Source organism: Taudactylus pleione, unplaced genomic scaffold, assembly GCF_031769625.1.
Source record: "Taudactylus pleione unplaced genomic scaffold, aTauple2 ptg000149l, whole genome shotgun sequence".
NCBI lineage: Eukaryota > Metazoa > Chordata > Amphibia > Anura > Myobatrachidae > Taudactylus > Taudactylus pleione.
The window spans coordinates 465658-492265 of NW_028284551.1; the positions used below are offsets into that span (position 1 = coordinate 465658).

Here is a 26608-nt window from a genome sequence, read left to right on the forward strand (position 1 = left end):
CATGTAGGAGCCGGCCTCCCTTCCTGCCGGAACATCAGGACCCTCCACCTCTGCAACAACAACAGCCATCCCTCCAAATGTGCCTAGTCCAGAGGCCACAACATCTGCCTCTGGCCAGGCCAGCCAAAGGAGATCCTGGACCCGTTCAGGCTCCCTCCAACCCCCGGCCAAACGGCCTAAAAGGCGATGACAGCACTGGATAATTTACCCACAATCCATCTCTGTGTTTGCCCCATATTCCTTCATGCCAAAAACCTCCCTTCTTGTGAATTGTTTTTATTTGTTCTATTTTTTTAGTTCAAATGCCACTTAATTTTGTTTGTGTGTGGCCAAAATCATTTGTAAATTTTTTTACCTTAAAATAAATATGTTTATGAAAAAAAAAAAATAAACCCAAAAATGGACACAATCATTTAATAAAATTATGTTCAAAATCTGCAAAATTCTATTGTTGATTTATTCACAAACTTGTTAAAAGGTAATCCCTCAAACAAACTTACAAACAATACAACGGAAATAGAAACATTTTATTTTTTTAAAAAAAACAAGGGTTAAAAACAATTTATGAGTTTTAATTAACACTTAGCAAAAAACAAAAGGACGATAGGTTTCTTGGCCATGAAAAACATATATAAAAAAAACAAACATGCGTACAATATTGTTTCCCTAAAAAAGAAACACTTACAAATATTTTAAAAGCCCACAAAAAAAAAATCAATTTGTTAGCTAATTGATTGTATGACCCAGAAATTAGCAGCTGAGTAGTTCACCTGCGTTTGTTTTTTAGCTACTAAAAAAGGTCTATTTGCTAAACACCTTACAAGCAGTTTAGCAATGAAAAGATGACTGTTTTTGTGGTCTCAATTGATTAATCGCTACACCATCGATGAGCCCAGGGAAGTACGAAGAGACCATCGTCATTGCGGTAGACTATACCAGACCACAAGCTGAGGGAGCAGTCTTAATGAAAATTAGATCAGACAGTGACGTATCACTTGTTCCGTTCACATTTGGCGCTCGCAGAAGATAATTTATGTACGCCCAAAAAACGCCTCGACACGCCTGCGTTTTCCCATCTCCACCCCCGTCACCACGCCAAAACAGACAGTTCTGTCAATCACATTTCACATGTCACTTCCTGTTCGCTGTGTATACGATCGACTGAAAAATCACCACAATCAGACGTACGCACATGCGCACTGTTACACCGACGCATGCGTGGTTGGACAACATCGGCTGACTACGAACGAACGGCCACTTGCGTGCGCCTCTGAATCAGGGCCTCAGTTCCGGATTGACAAATAGGCAGAGTAGGCACCGGCTTATATTGATTATATTAATATTGATTTGATCTTGAAAGAAAATTACAGTCAAGCTTTCTTAAATTGTTTGCAAAAAATAGAAAAAATGTATCAACTCTAAAGCTGGATACACACACGTTTTTTGAACGATTATCGTTAAACAATATCGTTTAAGGATAATCGTTTGAGAAAATCGTTCACTTTCTGAGTCAAACGAACGATTATCGTTCATGCGCGTTCACGTTTGTAGTTCAGTCAGACTTGTCAACTCAACGATTTTCATTAAGTTAATATTCAAAAATCGTTTGTAGTTAAAAAAAATCGTTCATTACACTTTAAAAAATCTGACAGATAATCGTTCAGAAAATCGTTGGTAACAAAATCGTTGCGTGTGTATGCAGCTTTAGAAATGACAACTTTACATTAAAGACTCGATAGAGAAAATACTGTATTAATGTAATGTACCCATTAACAACTTAAAGTACATAAACCATAGACATCAGAGTCACATTACAGTTTGTCTCTTAAAACCTCATCTTCTGTCAGCTGTCAGTTTGTAAAAAAGTTTCGGTGCAACCGAAGTACGGTTATTAAAATTGTTGGTTGGTTAAATTAAAAATGTAGTAGGAGATAATTTACGTGGGGGCCCCCGAGATTTTGACTTCCTAGGGGCCTCCACAGGGTTTAATCTGCCACTGCCTGTACTTGCGTACACTCAGTTTTGGCACATGCGCAGTATGAAAACACACTAACAGGCGCGCATGTAACTCAGCATCAGTACCTAAAGTGCCTACACACATAGCGATGTGCTCACAATCCCATGATGTGTCCGATTTCCCCCTGAACTCTCCCCGGGAGCTCCCCGGCAGTCGTGGGCACGATTTGGTCCGAAAAAGCTGCCAATTTGACACATGATGTATCGTGCCTTCTAAACTATCCAATGCATCGTACCTTGAGATTGTCAGATCTGCCCTACAGCATGGCAGATCTGAAGATGCGATGTGCGACCTGCGGGGACGCGCATCGCATTGTGAGTGGGGACTCACGATTTGGGCATATTTTACGCGATCTATCGTTCCGATACATCGGAATTGGCCAGATGGGTAAAATATTGCTATGTGTGTAGGCACCTTTAGTGTGCATGGGTTGTACAGTCAGGGATTGGAAACTGGTCATACATCTGCGATGGATCGCCGCGATGGGATTGGAAACGCCGGTCGGAAATACAGATATATTCCGCGATCCGTTGCAGGATCGGTGAAATTTTGCATGTTACATTTCACCAATGTGCCAATCACGATAAATTATTGATTGTGATCGGCATTTCTGTGAAATCCAACATGTTTGCAGGATCGCTACATTGCAGCGATCCACCGCAGATGTATGGGTTCCTTTATCCTTTCTAGGTGACAAAAAAAATTCAGACACCCACAAAGGGGATGATTCTGAGGCGGGAACAAAGCAAGAAACTGTGTCTGGAACAAACCATGATACACTGCAAGGGGGGAAAAAACATATATTTTTTGTGCATACAGTGTAAATACTGGGTAGCTGCTTTTGCATGTAACCCACAAATGCTGGGCAGCTTTATTTTTACACTGAGTTTGAACACGCCCCTCTCAAATCTAAATTTCTGTATATTTTAAATTTTCCCCACCTGCAGTGCAACATGGTTTTGCCCAGGTGCAAAGTTACTTGCCCATTTTGATCCCAACTCAGAATCAGATCAGCTTATTCAAAATGACAAAATCTGGTGCCACCTTTACCACCAGAACCCACTCCCTGTGGGTTCCAAGTATCAATGAGCAAAGCTATTTAATCCTTGCATAACTACAGCTACTTGTTCAAAATGGCAACAGCTGGTGCCTGTTTCAATGCCCTATTTCATGCCCAAAACCTTCTTGGTCAAAGCAAATTGCTAGTGGGTCATATATAAGTGACCACCCACTGTAGATTCTAAAGGCCCCTATACACAGAACGATATTGCCATCGATCGGAAGGATTGGAACAATCATTCAGCAATATCGTTCTGTGTGTATGCACTATTTTGTGCATCGCGCGCTCCCGTGGGGTCGTCCGCTGTTTCGCCTGATCTTTCTGCATGTTCAAAAGATCAGGCGAATCGACTGACTATCCCATGCAGCGCTATGGGGGAGGGGGGCGGCATATCTGGTGGTCGGGCACCGGATTGCCCCATGTGCAGGGACCGCCAGATATGTCGGCCCTCACATCGTCGGTCGCATTGGTGGGTACACACCGTATCGTGTGTATCTAGCTTAAATGTCAAATTTGATGACCAAGGCTATTTAACCCTTGCACAACTACAGCTACTTATTTAAGTTAATAAAATTAGTACCTGTGCCAGTTTTACTGTCCTATTTCATGCCCAAAACCTTGTTAGGCCAGGCAGAATATAATTACATTTGTGTAAGGGACAAGATGTTTTGTTTATACAATATTAACGCACTGCTTCAACTTCAGCCTCGCCAACATGGTTTGTTTGTATCACGTGAGAGGACGCTCTCCCCGGTATGCAGCGGCCCTGCCAGAGAATGGCATGCTGGGACTTGTACTCCCACCGTAGCCAGTGACCTACAAGTGTGCCGGAGATAACCGACTCCGCTCCGAGTGACTTGGGGGCTCCTAGGCGGCCAGGAATGGAATCTAGATTGGACAGAGCTGTACACTCTGCCGCCCCTCCCCCCACCGAGCCGCCAGTGATGGGCGGGGAGTGACGTCACCCGGGCGTGCTGCGTACAGGGAGAAAGCACAATAAGGGGAGGCGCAGAGCGGAAGTGTGCGGGCAGCACCGATACACGGGAGGGAAATGTGAGCGGAGGCTGCGGGTCAGAACGGGCCAGGTGAGCTGGAGAAGCCGCCGTAAGGGCGGGGGCCCCGGGCATAGAACCTGCTGGCCTTGGGGGTGTTGCGTCGCTGTGTACCTGCGTCAGTGTGTGCACACACTGGGGACCCCATCACTGGTTACCCTGCGGCACGCTCTACCCCTGCATACATGTAACAGAGATGCCTGTAATACATGCATTGTATGAGGAAGGGGCGCCTGGGCTTCTCCTGCTATTAGGGTGTATAGTATCGCGCCCAGGTGAACTGCTCTCCCCATAACGTTTCCCTCTGGGAGTCCTGAGCCCGTGTCTGCGGTAGTATGAGTATTGGGGCGGTGTGATGTTACGTTGTTGATGCTTATTATGTATGGTTGTATGCAGGGCTGGCAGTAAGGGAACACTGTTGTTTATTAGCTCTTGTCACAGTTTTGGTCTTTAAATTAAATAAAAAAAAAATCACAACTTCCTGGAGTGCGAGTGTTCACACTAATGTGCACAAGCGTTATCCAAAAAGTTGCTGTTTTTTTTTTTTCTCATGATTTTTGTATGCAGTGTAGTTGATGCTAGATGCTGTTCTTCATAGCCTGTTTGTGTAGGAAGGATGCAGTCCTGTTGTGGCTGCCGGTCACAAGCCTGACTGTGTAATCCCGGCAAGGGATCCAACATAGGTGTTGAAATACCGACTCCTATGTCAATCCTGACGCCAGACTGATCGTCCAATGCCGGGGGTATGCATCCATGGGGTTGGGGTGGGGGGGGTTCTAGCTTTATGGGCCACTGTGGGGACTTGGGGTTAGGCACCCCCTTGGGGAGGGTTAGGCTAGGGGAAGGGGGGGGTAGGCACACCTGGGTGGAGGTTAGGGTTAGGCACCCCAGGGAGGTTTAGGGTGTGGGGAGGGGGGGTATAGGTTTAGGCACCCCTAAAGGAGGGTTAGGGGGGGGGGAAGAGGGGAGGCTTAGGTACTTACCTCTGTTGGGTTCTGCGCTATTTGGCCTGCTGGCGTTGGGATTTTGACTGCCGGGCTCTCGTCTGTTGGTCATTCATACTGGTTCTGTGTAGTATTGTCATCTTAGTGTATTGTCATCTTAGTGCTCCTGTATGTTGGTTTGTGCTCCTGATTTGTCTTCCCTTCTGCTCCCACTTTTTTTTTTTTTCTTTTTCCATTTGTACACATGTGGCCTTGAAGTTCTCACTTGTGACCCCCAGTTTCTTCCTGCTTTTGTTGTTGCTTTTAATGTTTGTTTATATTACCTGCTAATGTTATTACAGAGGTGTCTTTCCTTTGTTAAATATTTTAACTTAAGGTGCCCACACACATAGCAACATTTTAAACGATTTGGCCGATTTCGACGAATTGTGACGACGAATCGGGTAAAAAAAGTACAAATCATGAGTTTATACTCACGAGCATGATGCCGATGCGCGTCCCCGCTCTTCGTACATCGCATCTTCTGATCTACCGTGCTGTAGGGCAGATTAGCCAATCTGGGATACAATGCATTGGCTGCAAGATAGATCTTTAGTCAGATTGGACATTTTTTACTCCAAATCGTTATCACGATGGCAAGGGAGCTCCTGTGAAAGTTCATGAGGAAATTGGCCATAAAATCGTATCGTGAGGACATCGGTATGTGTGTGGGCACCTTTAGCTTGCTGACAATGAAGGACTGAACGATAATTAAATCTTTCAGTTCATTATACTGTGCAGTGCCCACACTGAATGATATGATGTTCAGTGCAGGCACCTTCCCTCATCCCCTGAACATGCTCAACCTGATGTCATTGTTTGAGCGATGCTGACTATGACCAGCGGGAGCTGGTCGTTGCCGGCATATTCACTGCACGATTAATGAACGACAACAAATACGTTATCGTTCAATCGTCCTTTTATATCGGCGAGTGGATACGTGGCTTTAAAGTGATGAGCAGCTATTTTGAAGGTTAGAGGATTGCCCTATGTGCCCCCCCCCCCCCCCCCATATAGGGTAACAGGTTGCCTATCACTGCTGTAGAATGTCACAATGCTGTTTACAGACATTTGCACCAAGCAGCACAGTTTAAATTACCTTTTTGGAGAGTGTGTGGCACCTAAGGTAATCCTTTTAAATTATTGTATTTAGAATTCAATTGATTCAAAGGCTGGCTCTTCAGCAAAGGTCTACTTTGGCTTTGTTTGTAAATGTAGAACTCCTGAAAGAATGCCTAAACTTTACCCCTTCACCCAATGGGCAAAGGTATAATTTGTAACCTGGACATATCTTCATTCTGTCGCCCTTTAAGAGTGTCAATAGACCTAATTATCATAGTACAGTAATTTTACATTAAAGACCTGAACATCTTCGTTATATCTGATGTGATTACTAATGTGTGAATAGCATGATTAATTTCTTTAATGGTGTCATAGCCTGTATGGCTTGTATTTTCAGTTTGCAGCAAAGCATACAATGGTATAATTCCCCAATGTGATCCTGTTCCTGTGATAGTACAACCTCCCAACACAGTGACAGACACCAATGAGATATATCCTTGCAGTGGTGCTTGGTGTGAGCCACTGGTTACATGGATTCATGTTCATGACCAAATTGTATGGCCTAGTAGTTCAGATGGTGTTTGCCCAAATGGTTTGAGAGGGATTTTACCAGTTGCTCCATATGTATGTTGTCATCAGCTAACTGGATTTGTGTTCTGTAGTGTAAAATGGAATGTGCTTTAAATTGTGTAACACAAATGTTTTGAATGCCAAACATCTGGGGAATAAAATTAGGTGTGATTATCTTGCACACAAGGTGGGTGAGTTGCTGCAATGGCATCAGAACTTGTGGCAGCCTTGCACATTTTTGCTCGCAGACCTACAATATGAACAAAAATCTGTGGGTCTACTGATGGGTGTGAGATTGTGCCTAAAAAAAAAAAAAAAAACTTGGTGTTTAAGACAATCTTGCCCAAAAATTTAAGTTTTACATTGTATTAATCTTATTATTCTGGTTATTTGCTGCATTCTTATATTAAGTATATTTGTTGTGTCTACACTTTGCTTTCTGCTAAATTATTATGAATTTGATAAGGATTTGGCTACCATGTTGAAAGTCTTAAGTTACTTTGCCTTCTGTTTGAAAGGAAGGAATAATGAAAGAAAGGCGGCCCTATAGGATGCTCAAGTGCTTTGCGTGGCTGTATGATGGAAGGGAATGAGAAGGCAAACCTCTGCACGAAGTCTGTCGGATGGCTTCAAAGGCAAGACAAGGATGCTGAGCCCTCGGTGTGGAAACTCTCAAACTGCTTTTCAACTGTTAATCCGGCATTACCTCCTCCTGGAGAGAAATCGGTAAGATGTGTTATTTGGAGATATAACTGCTGACGACCTGAGTGTTTTCATAACCATTTTGACATACACGCTAAAGCTGGGTACACCTTTGAACATTGTTGTGCCGACTTACCGTTTCATTATGACAAATCGTCTACATCACTGTGTGTAAGCACGATTGTGCGCTCCCGCTGGTTGTCAGTGCTGCACATGAAACCTAGTGATATGGGGAACATCGCCTAGTGTGTACGGCCAACAGGAGGATCAGACAATATGTTGTTCCGATTTGGCCTCTGAAGATATCACCTCTTGTCACTCTCAGCCAGTGATCTTAAAGATGGTTGTACTAGTGTGTACAGGAGCAACAATAAATCTTATACGAACGATAAAATATATAGTTTGGTCGTTGGCGGGATTGTACAGTGTACACAATATAATTTGTTCTAGGCTGAAGGGAAATCGTCAAATCAAATCTCTTGCTCCAGTGTGTACCCAGCTTAAACAATCCTTGTTACTATCTGAACGGTATGTCCAGCGGATCGTGAGCTACCAGTCACGTCTCTGTAAACACTGTCAGGTCAACGTGTGTAATTGTGCCACCTTTTTGTGCGGCCATCTGTACACTACACAACATTAACACTATATATTACAGATATGTTGCATCTGCTGTGCAAAATGACCAAAGCAATATATCTATACTAGAAGTCTTTGAATAATAAATTGGGTGTACACAATTAAAGATGGTCCAGATGAACTATTGTTTATAGTCTCTAGACACAATATTTCTCCTTCATCCACTAGGGGACACTGGAGTTCAAGACAGTGGGGTATAGACGGTGGTAGAGCAGAGCCTGGCACTTTAAATAATTCTGAAGTGTGACTGGCTCCTCCCCCTCTATGCCCCATCAGCCCCAGTTTTTAGAATGTGCCCGAGAGAGCCGGTCACATAGGGCTGAGCTCCAGCCCACACTTAGTATTTTTTCTTTTATTTCAACTTTATTTTAATTTCTAGCTTTCACAAAGCATTGAGGACAGGCTGACAGAGTGCTGCGTCTGTCAGCCTGCTACATGGAGGCATCAGGAGACCCGCCACCACTAAATAAGAGTGTGTGTCGGAGTCCAAGGCACCCTGGCAGTAGCTCAGGGAGGACACGCCACAGCTTAATATAGAGGCTGTGTCCGTGCTTCCGAATGCCTAGCCGCAGCCCTGATGCCAGCAGCTGGTAAGTATAGCTCTGTTCCCCTTATGGGGAACTGAGTTTAATCTGCGGCCCCTCTGCCCCCTCCCAGGCTCAGGTGGTATACACTGTAGTATAACCCCTCCTGGAATCCTGTTAAAACGCCGCTAGCGTTATTACAAGGGGCAGAGCTACCGCGCATAGAGCGCGGATTCATGTACAGGGAGACTGTTCAGACAGTCTGTAATGTTGCTGCCTAGCAGCGAGCCCTGATATCCTGCTACTGAGCGCTGTCTGACTTAATAGAGCTGACAGCGCTCTGTTTGTCAGCTCTCACGAGAGCCGAATCCTCCCTCTTCTCTATCCCCACGGGGAGGGAGCCTGCGCGTCCCGCTACTCCCATAAGGGAGTCTACATTGCGCAGCAGCGCGGCTGTTCCCTGCCGCGCTGGTGCTTGAAGAAGCACTGGCGCTGGCTTCTGCAGGGGGAGGAGCACAGCCGCCGGAGAGTGACTGTTATTCACAGCGCTCTCGGCTGCTGGTTGCGGCGCCGGTGCTTGTATGAAGATTGCACCGGCGCTGCCTACAATTGGCCGCATGGCGGGGCTTAGGAAGCTGCTCAGAGCGGCTGTTCCCTGCCGCGCTGGTGCTTGTAGAAGTGCTGGCTTCTGCACACAGCCGCCGGAGAGCGAGGCTGTTATTCAGCGCTCTCGGCTGCTGGTTGCGGCGCCGGTGCTTGTATGAAGATGCGCTGGCTATTACGTTCCCGCTCCCCCACTCGCGCTGCTATACCAGCCATTGTTTGCGCCCCGCCCGCTTATTGATAAGGGGCGGAGTCTAGTCCATGCTGGCGTGCACAGATGCCGCCATTACCTCCAGCGAGTATTTTAAAACAGCATATGCACCTGCCTTAAAAGGAGCTGGGGCTTATTGCCGGCATCTCCTGCATCCTCACTCTGGAGTTCTGTGGGGGGTGCAACCCTTAAAAGGGTTGTGGGTTTTATTCCCAGAACGGCCCTAGCTGTTGGGAGTTTGTATGTTCTTCCTGTGCTTGCATATGGCCTCTCCCGTTTTTTTCTTTACTTAAACCTACAGCACTGGTCTTATTAGGTTTAACGACACAACTGTGGAGTTTGTAATTTAACCTGCAGTCTTTATATAGATCTGGCTCTGCCTCATCTCTGTTATATTGCACGTCGGTAGTTCCAGTACGGAACTGGGCAGTGTACTGGTTTAATATTATATTTAAAAAAATGAAGCACAGGGAGGAACATGCCACAGCCTAATATAGAGGTTGTGTCCATGCCGCTTTGCCCACCACATATCTATCAGCGCCTATGGCCACACGCCCGATCTCGTCTGATCTTGGACGCTAAGCAGCGCCAGGCCTGGGTAGTACTTGGATGGGAGACCGCCTGGGTATACCAGGTGCGGCAGGCTTATTACATTGAACATCTGGGGCAAATATGCTTGATGTGTAACAGAATAATGCAGTGTGTTTCTTGCATCTATAGCTGCCAGAGATCACTCTGCCTAAATGTGTATGGTATGCATAGTCGGGGCCACTGTTCTGGCTGCTGCCAGAAATTACGGTTATTGAATATCTTTAACTCAAGGTTACAAAAAGGGTGCGTCCCATCCTCAGGCTTATGCCTCACATTGGCTCACCTTAAGAATGAGCCGTACTGTTCTCATGCATATATGTGGCTGCACATATGTTAAATCTCAACAGCCTTCGGTGCTTACCTTAGAAGGTATGCATCTATATGGATTTATATCTTATTTATTCCCTTCGGCAGCACACACAACACGAAGTAGTAACATATGGCCGTTGTGGTGGTTGGCATTGCTGTCTCGCATCACTGAGGTCAGCTTTTGATTTCCATCATCTGGGGCACACCTGATAAGGCGAGTACACCGGTAACGGAAGGGTCCCAGGATCGCAATCAGTCTGGGATAGTAAGTTGCTAACATTTCCTGCCCCAACGCCGTAGCAGAATGACGGCCACACGCGGCACATGAGCAGTCTCCCTGCGTGGAGGTAAGCCACATGTATGTATATACTTGTATTTTATACTAAACCTGGCGTTAAGACCTGGGGCTCAGTTCCTTCCATGGCTCTAACTATTGCCCTTGTTATATTTTTCAAATTATATCGTCACCTACTAATCTTGTATGTAGGTACGCGTAGGCATGTGGGGATTTGTATGTGTGTATGTGTATGTGTATATGTATGTGTGTGTGTGTGTGTGTGTATATGTGTGTATGTGTATATGTATATATATTGCTTCTTATCCTTACCATTAAAGCAGGGGTAGGATATGTTTTTCTCAGTTTTATGTCTGATACCTAGCATATTTAAAGAGGATGCTGCGATGAGAGGCTGGACTCTCCTGATCCGGTAGTTTGTTCTATAACTCCGCTTACACCATCTCTCCCTAGGGATTGGGTGGTGTGTGTGTATATGTATATAATTATGGATATGTGTAGGTATGCCTATACTTCCACAATCATTAAGGTACATATTATTCCACGTCTGGAACGCTGCCAGGGTTTACCAGAAGCTGTCTGTTATATACATACATATTATATGGTGGCTCTATAGACTAGAGTAATGTTCTGCAGCTTACATTGGATAGTCAGAGGCTCCTACGGCATTGCTTCTAGTATGGACTCTATACATGTCCTGGGGCCTTCCTGTATGTCCACACATGTATATAAGGATATGTACTTACACCCGCCTCGGGTTATAGTCCTGTTTCCAGCAGTCTATATCTACGGCGTCCACTTCGGGGGACCTATTAATTACAACTACACTCTAGGGCGCACTTAGTAACCAACTTGTAAGACACTAGGAATGCAGTGTGTGTGTATATATAGATATAGCATGCTGATCTCCTATTGTGGGATATATGTGTGTGTATATATGTATGTAGCGTGCTGATCTCCTGGTGCAGGAGTTTGACAAGTGACTTACTATGTCGGTACTAACTCTTCCTTTCAAAGAGTTTGTCTTTTCATGCAGCTATGTTTGTGTGTGTGTGTATGTGTATATATACTGATATATTCCTGTTCCTTGTATGAATTTTCCTAATAATTGGAGAAATCTGTTTTTGGCCCTGACTGGCGTTATCACTACATATATATATATCTCTTCTTACTTGGGATAATTAACGCATTCTATGTCTATGTACAGGTACCTTTCCCAGCATCGATTCTGGTAGTTTATATTATTGTCTTGTCGCATATCTCAATAAAATGGGTATCTGATGGTCCCTTGGGTACATTTCCTATCAGTACATAGAGAATCCTGGATCTATTCCATCCTCATGGCTTATTTAGTCAATTTACATGAGGCCTAGGGCCACCCGCCGATATAGGCAGGGTCTGGCCTGGGTTGTATCAGATTGTGGGCGTAATACACACTTCACCATTATAAGTGTTAATGTAAGGATACACTAGCAGACCGTTTTTGGGGTATGTGTAATCTCTATATGGATACATATCCCTAATGGAACAGGCTCAGGTATAGCGTCCTGTTGTACGGCCTTCTTGTCTCCACTAACAATTTGCTAGTTTCTACAGTATTTTCTTCTGCAGCATCTCCAGACTGAAGTCCGTGCTGTAGAGCATTGATCTTTGCCCACTGAGGCTACTCTCTGTACCTGTCGTGGTGGGTTGCTGTGAGATGAATAACGTCAGTGACATTCTACATAGCGTCCAGAGGGCTTCTGGTCGCTCACAGGTAAGCGGGCTTACCCCACTAATGCCTCGGAAGATGCTTCCTTTTCATGCATCCTGACATAGCTGTTATTCTCTCTTACGCACCCTAGCTGCTGTCCTAGCAGCCTTCAGTTCTTTTAAATCAGTTGGCTGTACACTTTAGAGCTTTCCTGGTGTGTAGGTGCATAGTTGTAACATTGAGATTTGTGACCCTATTCTACTGGAATCTGTTGGGTTTATGGACTGAAGCGCATCTATGGGCTAATGCACATCTTTACTATAAAGTGTGACAGTCTCTATGTTCCATACAGAGGGCCTGGTTAGTTTCCTGTTCAGTATCTGTTGATAAATTCAGCACACTGACAGGTACCTGAATGGTACCTTCATAGTTGTCCTAGTGCTTTAGCCTTGCGGATGGGATACTTCCCTATATTGGTAACTCTCCCTGGGTGGAGGTGGCATCCGTGCTCTTTTTCTGCTAAGGGTATCCTGGGTGTTTTCATACTATGTTCAGGCCAGTAGTTGGTACTGATTACACTCTACCATCATGTAGGAAGTTGTCTGCTGTTTGACAGGAGGGGTGGTACTGCCGTCTGACCCACTGGAAGGAATTGTAGTCTCAATCCTCTCGTATCCGTCTCATGCCCAGTGGGATCGCCACTCGTTGACAACTTCTATGGTCTAAACCTTCCACTGGTTACCAACCCTTTAGTAGTTATAGTTGGACCTCGAGAATGGTTCAGGGCGACTGTTAGGTCGTGACTCTTGCCTCCTTGTTTGCTTGGTTAAGAGTCTGTGGACGGGTTCAGCTCCGTCTCTGTATATTGGTATCATTATACTTTTATCTATATGATTGATGTCCCGCAGTGCTGGGATTCTGCTGTCTGAGACTTTTGCAGCTTCCTGTAGTTGTCGCTGGTACGGTTTTCTCGAGTTTTGTTCTCATGTTACTGCCATTCTATGGATTCTAGTTGGGGTTTTCTGCTCCCAGCGGTCTTGCTTGGTTTGTTTTTGGCTGAGCTTACGGTGTTCTGATGCTTCTCATCTGCGGCTACTCTCTAGCCGTATTCCATTGAATTTACGCTGTAAGTTGTGGAATGTCTGTGACTGTTCAGCAAGGAGCTCTGATTGTCTCCTGGCTCTACGACATGCCTCCAGTCTTGGGCTGTCCCTGTTTCGGTTGGCCGAAAGGTCGGCAGGTTCTCCGCGCTTCCCACCCGGGAGGTTGGCTTTGGGACGTCCCCACTGTCTTGAACTCCAGTGTCCCCTAGTGGATGAAGGAGAAAACAGGATTTTGGTACTTACCGATAAATCCCTTTCTCCGATTCCACAGGGGACACTGGACGCCTGCCCAGCGCTGCGTTCCTGCCGTTTTGTTGGGTCCTTATCTAGTTGTGTGACTGCATGTGTTCCCTGCAGTGGGTTCCTCTGTTCTCCTTCAGTCGGTATTGTTCCGTTCTGTGGTCTTCTCCTTCTCCTCATTTTCCTGTTGTCTACCGTCTCCTCTCGGGCTCAGTTCTTAAAACTGGGGCTGATGGGGCATAGAGGGGGAGGAGCCAGTCACACTTCAGAATTATTTAAAGTGCCAGGCTCTGCTCTACCACCGTCTATACCCCACTGTCTTGAACTCCAGTGTCCCCTGTGGAATCGGAGAAAGGGATTTATCGGTAAGTACCAAAATCCTGTTATTGTCTACTGTGTGCCCAGCATGACACTTGCCAAAACTGTTACTTTTTATAGTAAAAAAATTAAACCAAACTAATTTTACAAATTACTCTTTATTTTCTATATCTTTAAATAAACTGCGCCCATTTAATTTCCCTGGATATATGCATCCTTTTTGTTAGAATGAAGATCATGTTGAACTGGACGACCAAATCATGTAATGTATATAGTATATGCAGTACTTTTATTTTAGCCACGAGTCTTTGCTTGTTTTCAGGCATTTTTGAGGTGTGTGTTGTACTATCTGCTAGGTTAACTTTTTTTTTTTTTTTTTTTTTTAAATCTCCTTTTGCTTTCAGAAAGATTACATGGAGAGCACTAGACCCACAATGGAACTGAAGGATGTCCCACCTCCTCCCCCACCCACACTTCAACCACGCACACATATCTTCCCCCTCTCCAAAATTCAACCTCCTCATATAAAGTCAATTCAACATCAAACTGGATCCAAAGTAAGCTGCTGTGCACTTTGTTCTAATGGCACCTCTTGCACATCTGATGTTCGCTTCAATGGGAGTGGTTTTCTTCAGCCTAACTCTATTCTGGACAAAAATGTTGCTGGCACGATTACCTGTCAAATAGCCCCAGGCCTATCATTCTCTCCAGAAAGTCCATTCAAAAAAGTGACTGTCACAAGCCCTTGCAACAGCTACCAACCCAACTGTTCAAACGTGTGTATGGAAAAGCGTCTCTCTCCCTGCCAGCTTCACTCAGCTCACCCGGTTCCCTGCTGCACCAATGTTCGTTTAAACCCATTTCACAGTGATCTACATAAATTTCAAGTCCCTGTCCACGGCACTTCTCCTGGATATTACTCTTATTCAGACTTCACTAATGGGGCTACACAGCATTTAAAGACACATCTTGCACAGTCTGAAATTCTGTCACATTTTTGCACGGGTTCTCTTCATCTAAACACACCTTCTGTCTTTTTCAAAGGCTCTTCCTTTTGTGAAGTCTGCTTAGAAAAGGTTTGTTCAGTTACAGTATTTTTGTTTTTTACTGTACTAATGTGTTTGGTTTTTTTTTGTTTTTTCCCCTCAATCCAGTTACTCCTGAAATAGCAAATTATCCTTTGCGTTTGACATGTAGCCTACCTCATTTAAGTTAAATTTGTATTTTTAGTTTGAACTGGTTTCTCTGTTTGATTCTTAATAATTAACCGCTTTATACACTAAATGGTAATGTAGACTATTAGGTTTCACTAGTAGTAATCATATATTCATCCCAAAGGATAAGAGTGGGAGGGTCCTTGGTTGGTAGGGTTTTGTTACAGCTCCAGTAAATGATCAATTTTCAGATAATTGTTTGATATAAAACTTTTGAGCAGATAGAGGACTTTCTATCGCCACAACGCATTTTGCAGGTCGCTGCTTGCTTGGATAATGGAACTGTACTGTAAACAGATGTTACAGTAGGTATAGATGTGGTTTTTGTTTTTTTTTACTCTGCATTGCGCTCAGTGTGACATTCATTAGAGTGGCACCTGATCTTACTCTAAGGTTTCAAGAGTGTAAATTTGCACTGCTGTCACTTCTGTACTATATGAAACATGGGTCATTCCATGCCAAATTATCACAGCCAACCCGACTGTCTCAAGGTGCCCACACACCTACCGATGTCCTCACGATACGATTTTATGGCCAATTTCCTCATGAACTTTCATGGGAGCTCCCTTGCCGTCGTGATCACGATTTGGAGTAAAAAATGTCCAATCTGACTAAAGATCTATCTTGCAGCCAATGCATTGTATCCCAGATTGGCTAATCTGCCCTACAGCACGGCAGATCAGAAGATGCGATGTACGACAAGCGGGGACGCGCATCGGCATCGTGCTCGTGAGTATAAACTCACGATTTGTACTTTTTTTTTTTTTTTTTTTTCCAGATTCGTCGTCATGATTCGTCAATCGGCCAAATCGTGTAAAATGCCGCGGTGTGTGGGCACCTTCAGATTTTCATGAAATTTGGTAGGATGATAGATAGCATAAAGTAACTTTCATATGTAACATTTTAGCCCTCAGTGATCCATTTGGTGTTCATGCTACAGGGTTACAAAAATGACAAAACATTTATAATTTGTTTGCCTGGTCAAGTAAAACAAATCTTAACTTTGCTTGTAATTGTAGTAAAACTTCCATGTTGGTCTTGTTCTGAAGCTAAAGGACCAGTGTTTTCATAAAAAAAAAAAAAAAAAAAAATGTAAATGTTGACTCTTACATTTCAAGGTCACATGATGTGACCTTGAATATCTGAAAGTTGTGTGTGTGTGTGTGTATATATATATATATATATATATATATATATATATATATGTGTGTGTGTATGTATGTGTGTGTATATATATGTATGTATGTATATATATATATATATATATATATATATATATATATATTTTTTTTTTTATTATAGCCAGCCAGCTGCACTCCAAGAAATCAATGCAGAGACAAGCAGTTTACATCAACATTTCGATGCTTTAATGCTTTGTTTTCAAGATACAAAAACAAGTTTGAGAAGGTACTTGCATACCCTCCACCACACCACGTGCAGACGCCATGGCATCCGGGTCCGGCAAGAAGACGCCCCTTGATGACATCACCGTTGTCGTGGTAACGTGAACTAAAAACATAAACATAATGCCTTTTAAGGGGGGACAGTTACTAATAATACAGATATATTTACTAATCTAGCAGAAATGATCGTATTGTTTAAAGAATATGTTAGAAAAACATAAAACATATTGCTGAGTATAAACTGCTTCTACAAATCAGACATATGCTTTGTAACAGCAATTACGGATGTCTGTCCGGATTGCTGTTCTGGTAGTGATGTATTCCACAGCTGTTTTAGCATGATATTTGGGTATATAGTTGTCTTTGTATAGGTGTTTTGAACATGTAATTTCGTTGTAGGTTTTGACTTAGCGTCAATTAATTGTCATATGTCTGTGATTTGTAGAAGCAGTTTATACTCAGCAATATGTTTTGTTTTTCTAACATTCTTTAAACAATACGATCATTTCTGCTAGATTAGTACTAATATCTGTATTATTAGTAACTGGCCCCCTTTAAAGGCATTATGTTTATGTTTTTAGTTCACATGTTACCATGACAATGGATCGCGCCGGTGATGTCATCAAGGGGCGTCTTCTTGCCAAACCCGGATGCCGTGGCGTCTGCACGTGGTGGAGGGTATTCAAGTACCTTGTCAAACTTTTTTTTGTATCTTAAAGATGCATTAACGCATCGAAACGTTGATGTAAACTGCCTGTCTTTGCATTGATTTCTTGGAGTACCGCTGGCTATATGTATGTGTTTGGTTGCTGATGTGCGGCTATCCCCAGAGGGCACCCTGAATTTGGACAACAAGTGGGAGTGCCATCCACGCTGTGTGTATGTATGTATTTTTTGTATATAAAGTATGTTATACACTTAAATACAATCTCTTTGGTATATGTTTTGCTTATTTTGGGAAGCCTTTGGAAACAGGAGTAAAATATTAAGTACGGCATTTAAACCCTAACCATGCAACTGGCAAGTTCAGACTTGTCTTGTAGTGTCTCTGTGTTCTGGGGATGGCAATCGGTGGGTTTCAATCGATGGTACAATAACGATCTATGGTGAACAATCGATGGTTTGCACCACGCATTCTGGCCGCAGCTGCTGCATCGAGAACTAGTTGATACAAGACATGCTTGCCTCCAGGAGGGGACAGCTAGGTTGGCATAGCGGGGGGCGCGATGCGGTGCGGCATAGGGGCTGTGGCTAGGGATATTACCCGACATTAGAAGCTGAGCGGGGGCCTGACCACGCAAACGCATCACTTTGGCCCCGCCACCACTACACAATGCTGAAATTACTGTGAAGCAAGGGGCAGGGCCATGATGATGCGAGCATTGCTAACTTTTCAGGGGGGCCCAGAGCCCCACTATATATATATATATATATATATATATAATTTTTTTTAAATCTGAGGTTCCCAAACTCAGTCCTCAGGGCACCCTAACAGACCAGGTTTTAAGGATATCCATGCTTGACCACAGGTGACTTAATTAGTACCTAAGTCAGTTTGATTCAACCATCTTTTTTCTAATACTTATCAGTGAATAGTGGTAGTTTGGTCAAGAGTGTTTCAATGAAGTACATTAGGACTCAGTGTTGCAACCCATTTGCTATTAAAGGACGCAGCAGTAGAAAATCATTAAGGAAGATGCTACCATGGATGATTAAAATACAGCCACATGTCAATAGTGATAAAAAAATGATTTGTGATAACTAGGAAACAATTTAAAAGGGTTTCTTTCACTGCTGTGGAAGGACCAATTACATCAATTGATGAGGAAAGTAACACAGAAGTGGCATCATACAGGACTGAATCAGCTTTGCTGTCATTTAAATTAAAATTTTAAGCCGTGTGGGAGCATCACCTATGTAGAAGAAAAGAGTCAAAGATGAAAACTATTGCAAAAGAAAAGCTATAAAAATTGCAGAACTTATATTTAAAAAAAAAAAAAAAAAACAGGAACCAAAAAAACAGCTGAGGGAACCTGTGCCCGATTGTGCTCTTCTGCTGCTGTTTCCTTTAATATTTATTTATATGGCGCCACAAGTGTTCCGCAGCGCCGTACAAAGACAAGTTGACCAGTGACTTACAGTACAATACAGGACATGGATAATATACATTGCTACATTAGCAACCATAACACAACAGAGCAAAGCAACAAAGTGTTAGGTGCAATAGTGGGGAGTAAGAAGTAGATGAAAGTAGAGAAGCAGCACAAGAGGGTAGAGGGCCCTGCTCCTAAGTGCTGCAACCCATTAGATATTCTTTAGAATATACGCTCTGAGTCTTAATGTACTTCTTATCCATTTGTCACTCTTGATTAAACCACCACTATTCACTGGTAAACTGTCTAAATCCCTTCTATCACTAGTTCTCATTGCAGAAGCTGCAGCCAGAATGAAAAGCAAACAGAAGGGATGGCATTAATGGTTTGCAAATATCAATGGTTTACTACTAATGGTTAATGGTTTTGCCATCAATGGCAAAGTGGAACCCGTTGTGTTTTTGTTTTTTTTTCCTCTTTGCTCATGACAGAGCTTTGCCTCGCCCCTTGGCTGTCCGCCAAGCCCCATCCCATTTTTTTGCACAACCCGTGGCTTGCCAGACACCCGGCAGTGGTGACCATAGAGGGGTGCAAACCATCAATGGTTCACCATAGATTGCTGTTGTACCACATTGATGGTTCTCGCTGATGGAAAACCGCTAATGACCATCCCTAGAATAGACACACTACAAAACCAGTCTGAACTTGCCAGTTGCTTGGTTGGTGCAAGAAGGGTTCAACTGCTGTTCTTAATACATTTTTTGTTACTCCTGTTCCCAAAGGCTTCCCAAAATGAAACTTATACCAAAGAGAGATTGTATGCAAGTGTATAAGATACTTTATGTACAAAAAAAATTAAACATACTTTTTTAGATATTCAAGGTCAAAGGTCGCATCATGTGACCTTGAAATGGAAGTCAAAACTTAAATCGAACTATTTTTTATGAAAACTATGTTCCCTTAGCTTCAAAACAAGACCAACATGAAAGTTCTACCACAATTAAAAGTAAAGTTATGATTTGTTTTAGTCGACCTGGCAAGCATAAATTTAAAATCTGTTTTGTCATGTTTGCAACCCTGTAGCATGAACAGTGTATCACTGAGCGTTAAAATGTTACATATGAAAGTTAGTTTATGCTGTTTAGTATCCTACCAAATTTCTTGAAAATCTGAGTCGGGTTGAAAAGTTTCAATATTTTATTTTTTTTGGGTGATTTGGCATGGAATGACCCACATAGCACTTTGAATTCAACAATGTGCTACTTTTTCACAAATATGATGCTACTTTTACACAAAGAATGAAGACTACATTGCTGTTTATACAGGAGACAGGCAATGTGGCTAAAAGTGGAAAACTGTACGTTCTATGTCATCGATCACTGACCTGTATGGCATCATTTTTCCACTATTATCCACATTTAGTCTTATGAACAGACAGCAATGTAGACTAGCCTGAATGCGCTTTGCTACTTTTTCACAAATAGTACATTACTTGGTGTTCTCTAGAAATTTTTTAGGGCAGGGTGCTGATCCTTGAGGGCACAATTTAATTCTTGAAGGGCAATAATTTGGGCCTGACTATATAGCTGCTCACTTATTATGAATAGGGAGCACAGTGAGTGCGGCAACAGCAGAGGGGTATATAAAACAAGAGTTCAACAGGGCTTCTCCATAGGGACAGGGTGCTTTTTAACAGCATTAAATCGGGCAGGGCGTGGTGCACTGTAAATAAAGTCTAGCCTGAACATTACTACTTTTCACAAACTTTTTGCAAATTATGTACAATTGAAAGTGCAATTTTCTTATAGACTAACGGGCATGGTTTGAGAGAACTCGCACATTACGAACGGCGTATAACATGCCACTATATTCAATACTGTGGAGTGAAAGATGTCTTATATGCAATTATAACAGCTTAGTAAGGACACCTGTATTACCCAGTAGTATTGTAAATAAGTAAAAAAAAAAAAAAAACTATAAAAGGTAATAAAATAACAGTATAAAGGAGTTTTGAGGACCATATAAAACAAACAATAATGAAGTTTATAATTTGCCATGGGATGATGCATGCAAATAATGATTTGCATTTGTTTTTTGCCATGGGTTATGAGGTTATAAGACTACCTCAGAAGATTGTAAAAGATTGTCATAGTACTGAATGGCATTGTCTAGAGCAGAGGTTCTCAAACTCTGTTCTCAAGGCGTGCTAACAGTCAGGTTTTAAGGATATACATGTTGACCACAGGTGACCTAATTGGTACCTCAATTTGATTTAACCACCTGTGCTTAACCATGGATATCTCTAAAACCTGAACTGTTGGGGAGCCTTGAGGACCGTGTTTGGGAACCTCTGCTCTAGAGATAAATTTATAATGTACAATCCTTCTCTCCTAAAGACTACTACATAAAATAGCCCCAAATATAAAAGGATTGCAACTTTCAACTGGTGGTATAATGGTAAAAATTGTAAAACTAAAGTTATGTTGAAGAACCACTAAACCCCTAAGAACTACCCAAACTATCATGGTAGAAATCAGAATAGCCTTACATGTCACATTACTTCTGTTACCTTCAGTACCACCGGTGTCATGCTCCTCCCTCCATTTTTAGAACAGTGTTCTGATAGTTCTAGCTTTGTGACCCTATATGATAGCAGTTCCCAAACTCCGCCATTACAGTCCATGCTTTAATATAGCCATGCTTGTGCCTGGATGGTTAAACCAAATTGACTGAGGTACTAATTAAGGCCCTGATTCAGAGCCGGACGCTCTGACCAGAGCGCTCGCTCTGAATCAGGGCCCACCTCCATTAATATGGAGCGTCCTCCTGGACGCTCGTATAGCTGTGGGTCACCACCCACAGCATATATGAGCGTGCAGGATGATGGTTGCGATGGTCTTGACCATCGCGACCATCGAAACTGCGAGCAAAAGCCTGCGGTTGAGTTTTTCAACCGCAAGGCCAGGAGTGATTTTGGCTCTATCAGAGCCAAAATCTCTCCCACTGACATCACTAGTGATGTCAGTGGGGCCGGCTTCAGACTGTAAACGTTCCCATGGGAACGCCTCCGTCTGGCAGGCACGCCCACCAAAGGGGGCGTGCTGTCAGTCACCATCGACAGCACGCCCCCTTTGATGAGACACTCAGAGCGAAGGAAAGTCCTTCGCTCGTCGGGTCTCGCGCATGCGCACGACGGAGCTCCCTCCGTCGTGCGCATGCACAGTGGGGACCATCGACCCACTTGCGAGCGGACAGCCACTCGCGAGTGGGTCTGAATGAGGGCCTAAGTCTCCTGTGCTCAAGCATGGGTAGCCTTAAAACATGGAGTTTGATAACCTCTGCTAGATTTCCAGTTGATATAAAATCATTGGCCCTATGCCTGTGTATGAATCAGCGAATCCACACTCCGATTATTTGCAGAGGCAAGCCTACATCCTTCATTCAGTTTTTGCATAGTTAGAGGGGCACTTTTTTTTTTTTCTTCCATAACTATTCGCTGCAGAGATGAGATCAGAAACTGCTTTGCTCAGTACTTGTGCCAATGCGAAGTATATAAAACCACAGGATTAAACAATACTAGGTGTTCCCATTGGCTGCGTGAAATTTGTGTTCTCATGGCACGGTATTGCTGTATTTCCTCACTTAAATGCTACACCCTGGGGAAAGATGAAAAATAAACATCAGCCCCCCCCCCCTTATATGCTGCACTCCCATAAATGCCGCTGGGAGTAGTAAAGCGCAACAGAACACAGAGGTGATTGTGAGGGGGAGCTGGAATGCAGGAACACGGGCCAGAGCTTTCTGCTCATGGTACTGTATATTCATTGGCAAATGGTGGACAAACCACTTTAAACACAAATGCGCAGTGTCTATGCCAGGGGTTCCCAACCACGGTCCTCAAGACACACTAACAGTCCAGGTATTAAGAATAACCATACTTGAGCACAGGTGAATTAATTAGTACCTCAGTTATTTTGATTTAACAATCTGTGCTCAACCACGGATATCACTAAAACCAGGACTTTTAGTGTGCCTTGAGGACCGAGGTTGGGAATCACTGGTCTATGCAGTAAAGTACGGTATTTAGTATAATCTAACCCGAATCTAATGGCAACGTTTAGTACACTTTCAAATGCAGCCATTACTTAATGGATTTGCTAAAAAAAAGTGGGGAGGAAGTCAATTCAATGTGGTGATAAATAGCTGCGGGAGGGAGCTATTCAATTCACCCCGCTGTTTGGACGGGCTGAAGGATTTCTTCTCGCACCCCCTGGGGATGTGAGGAGAAATCTGACAAAAGTGCCGGGTGCGCGGCTGTCTGCCGTCTTAGTGAGGCGATAACCGCTGCACGGCCTGCACTTTAGTCGGTGAATGCTGGTTCTAATAGTCATCATAACTATGACATGCGAGGGATCGCATAATGTGTACCAAACGAGTACTTGTATTAAAGTCTTTATCAGTTAAATAGGTATGCCCTGTCCTACAGTTATTTTTCAATTTATTTTAAACGAGAGATATTTAGAAGTCAAACTGAAGTAGGTATCCCAACATTGGGGAGAATTCAATGTGATGATAAATGGCCATGGGAGGGAGCTTCCGCAGCTATTCATTACACCACTCTGTTTTCCTGGTCGAGAATTGGTTAAGTCAGAGAATGCCGGTTTTCGCGACTAAACCTGGGTCCTCACATCACGCTGCGCAGTGTGCACAGCCGAGGGAAGGGGGAGTCGGGCAGTGTCCGAGCACGCTGCTGGAGGTGCTCAGTGCTGCCTGGCATTTAAAAAAAAAAAAAAAAAAAAAAAGATGCCCAATGCTATTCATCTCTGGCATTTTTAGGCAAAATCCCGGGATCCCACCGATCCCTGGGATTGGCCTCTCTACCCCTAACAACATTTGAATGGGGCCAGTGGATCGGTGCTCGTGGAAGTCCAGGAGCTGTAATGTTCCCACCAGAATGAGGGCATGGCAACTCTCCCAAAATGGGAGCGTGACAGACCAGGAAGGGGGTGTGTTCTTGTGACACCCCAATTTGTCACCCTTGAAGGGGGGGGGGGGTGTCCAGCACTTGGGGAGGAGCAGGGCTTCCCCCCAAGCTCTACCCTGACTGTATAGATGCCTTGTGCACGGCATCAATTCAATCGTTGATTGGTCACCGCAACTTTTCCCTCCTGTGGGACACTGCGGCCCGCGGGTGGGGAGGTCTCAGGGCAGGCTTTTTAGCAGGAACACACAGCTGTGCTTTATAGCAATGGGCAGCCCCTGCATTGCTGCATGGAGGAGGTGTAATTTGCTGTCTTTAAGTTAAAAGGCCGTACATTACACATTCTCTGCAGTGCAGGGGCTGTGCAGCCTATTACAATAAAGCATAGCCCCTGACAGTCCACAGCCACTACCAGAGTCCGACTCCTGCTGCTCCGGCACCTATCCCCCCCAGCAACAGGTAAGTTTGGAGGCAAGGGGAATGTCAAAATTTAATTCTGTGCCCCCCCCCCCCCTCACCCCATAAAATCATTGACACCCCTGTGTACCCTATGCAGTTCTGAGCACAAGAGTTGATCTTCACTTAGTGGTAACGGGCTGCTGATGTAGAAGAGCGGTAACTGATTTTATCCTCTTTCAAGAGGCATTTTGAGGTATCTGACCACATCTCATTAGGTCCCATTAGAAACCCTCATTTTACAGTCCAGATTGTAAGCTTTGTTTTTTCACGTTTTTCTTAAGATGTGAGGAATTTTCCAAATCTATCAAGATTGGTGGTCATTCGGTTATATGTTAGGTTATACAGACTTGACATTTTTTTTGCTTCTACAGTCCCATGGTAATGGTGTGATTGATGCAAACAAAATATGGCCTAATATTCCTCCTCCAAGCACTCAGACGTCAGCTCTACCTATGTGCAACGGCTGTGGAACACAAGGAAATGTGAAGGAGACGACCATTGTACTCACTAAGAATTTCTGTAAAGCATCACAAAAATATGGTAGGAACCTCCCACTACTTTCATTGGGAGCACAGACTTGATATTTCATGTCTTGTTCAATTAATCTTACCCAAAGTCTCAAAGAACCACTTTATTTGCTGCTTTAAATATTGGGTGTGCTATGTTTTGTAGGTTCCCCGGAATTGTCAGCCGCTGGCCAGGTGCAGGAAAATCTGCCTCCTATTGGTGTATTTTGGGACATTGAGAATTGCTCTGTTCCCAGTGGTCGCTCAGCTGTGACAGTAGTGAAGCGGATTCGTGAGCGGCTTTTCAAAGGTCGCCGTGAGGCAGAATTCATTTGTGTCTGTGACATCAGTAAAGAAAACAAGGAAGTCATTGAGGAGCTCAATAATTGTCAGGTAATTTTGAAAGATCTGTATAGGGCAAATAGTAACTCTAGCCATCTTTTAGACTCTAGGGTGTCTATTTACTAAGCAGTGTTAGGAGACAGAGTGAAAAGTGATAAGGTGCCAGCCAATCAGCGCCTTACTGCCATCTCACAGGCTTTGTTTGAAAAATGACAGTTGGGAGTTGATTGGCTGGCACCTTATCACTTTTCACTCTGTCTCCTAACACTGCTTAGTAAATAGACCCCCTAGCTGCGTTGTCTTTTCCCCTCGCTCTCTCCAAAGTTGCTTAACCTACACTGACAAAACGGGAAGTTATCTTGTTCAAGCAAAATGCATATGTGATTGCTCCTTAAAAACTTGTGTTCCCACTAGACCACGGGCAGGTCATCTCTGCGCAGGCTTCCAAAAAGGGGGCGTGGATGACCGTGGAATGGTGTACTTGTAACACACCCCCAATTTGTCACAGTTGGGGGTGTGCCCAGCCCTTAGCGGTGCTGGGCTTCCTCCAAGCTCTCCCCTCACAATGAATAGATGTTGTGCGCATGAGCATGTCATCTATTCACCCGCTAGTGGTCGGTCACTGCTACTTTTACCACCCGCGGTAAACTGTGGCTGGGAAAGACACCGCACTGTTTTAGTGGGGCGCAGCTAAAAGGGCAGGGCGCACTTTGCCTCTAAAATGGGGCGGGGCAGGGTGCGGCGCCCCGCTAAAACAGTATCTCAGGTCAGATTTGCAGAAGTAAACTAAATAAAAATCCAAAGACACAAGTTGAACGTACCTTAAAACCCTATTGTGTATAGTCTTGTTTACTTCAGTGACTTATAAATCTACATCACCTTGAACAGATGTGTAAATAACAATATGCTTCAGCTCTGGTTTTCCATAGGCTGAACATGTTAATCATGTTATACTGGTATACTTAATGTGGAAAGCACCAGATGTAATGCACCTCCTCACACTTTTCTGTTTCTATTATCTCGACAGGTTACAGTTGCTCATATTAATGCTACAGCAAAGAACGCTGCAGATGACAAACTCAGACAGAGCTTGAGGAGGTTTGCAGACACACACACTTCTCCAGCAACTGTGGTATTGGTTTCTAGTAAGTTTAATTCTATTAGGTCACTTACATTTTGGGGAGAAAATCTAGATTTTCGTTACATTTACGTTTTAAACGCTTAAGCAAGTTAGGCTAATGGTTCCTCTTTCTGGCTAAAGCAGTGATTCTCAACCTCTGTTCTCAAGGCACACTAAAGCTGGACATCCACTATATAATTATTAGTCAGTTATCTGTAAAATCTGGTTGGAAGGAAAACCTGGTAATGTATGGGAGCAAATGAGTTGATCATATGGTTCTAAACACTGAAAAAAGGACCAAAAAAATTGGTTAAATTTGTGTTTAAACAAATTTGTCTTAACAACCATTTTTGGCTATTTTGCAGTGTTTGGAATCAAATGACAAATCTTCCATTTGATCCCAGACATTACCAGATATCTGTCCAATCTGGCTGGGTGGAATGAATATCTGACAGATAATTGTATAATGGATGCCCAGCTTTACAGTCCTGGTTTTAACGATATCCATGATTGTGCACAGA

At 43.6% G+C, this 26608-nt stretch overlaps 1 protein-coding gene across 4 annotated transcripts in view; it reads left to right on the top strand.

Moving 5' to 3' along the window:
• The first annotated feature begins 4084 nt into the window (after positions 1–4084).
• The window catches only part of MARF1 (meiosis regulator and mRNA stability factor 1), an 83293-nt gene continuing 60769 nt past the window's right edge, over positions 4085–26608 (top strand). For 3 of the 4 annotated variants that reach the window (XM_088474213.1, XM_088474214.1, XM_088474215.1), the window contains exons 1-6: positions 4085–4162; positions 7263–7470; positions 14374–15045; positions 24491–24659; positions 24792–25018; positions 25995–26112. In XM_088474213.1, the coding sequence (XP_088330339.1) occupies positions 7321–7470; positions 14374–15045; positions 24491–24659; positions 24792–25018; positions 25995–26112 (1336 nt within the window). In that variant the 5' untranslated portion in view covers positions 4085–4162; positions 7263–7320. The remainder of the gene's footprint in view (positions 4163–7262; positions 7471–14373; positions 15046–24490; positions 24660–24791; positions 25019–25994; positions 26113–26608) is intronic. The other variant, XM_088474216.1, reaches the window with a different exon arrangement.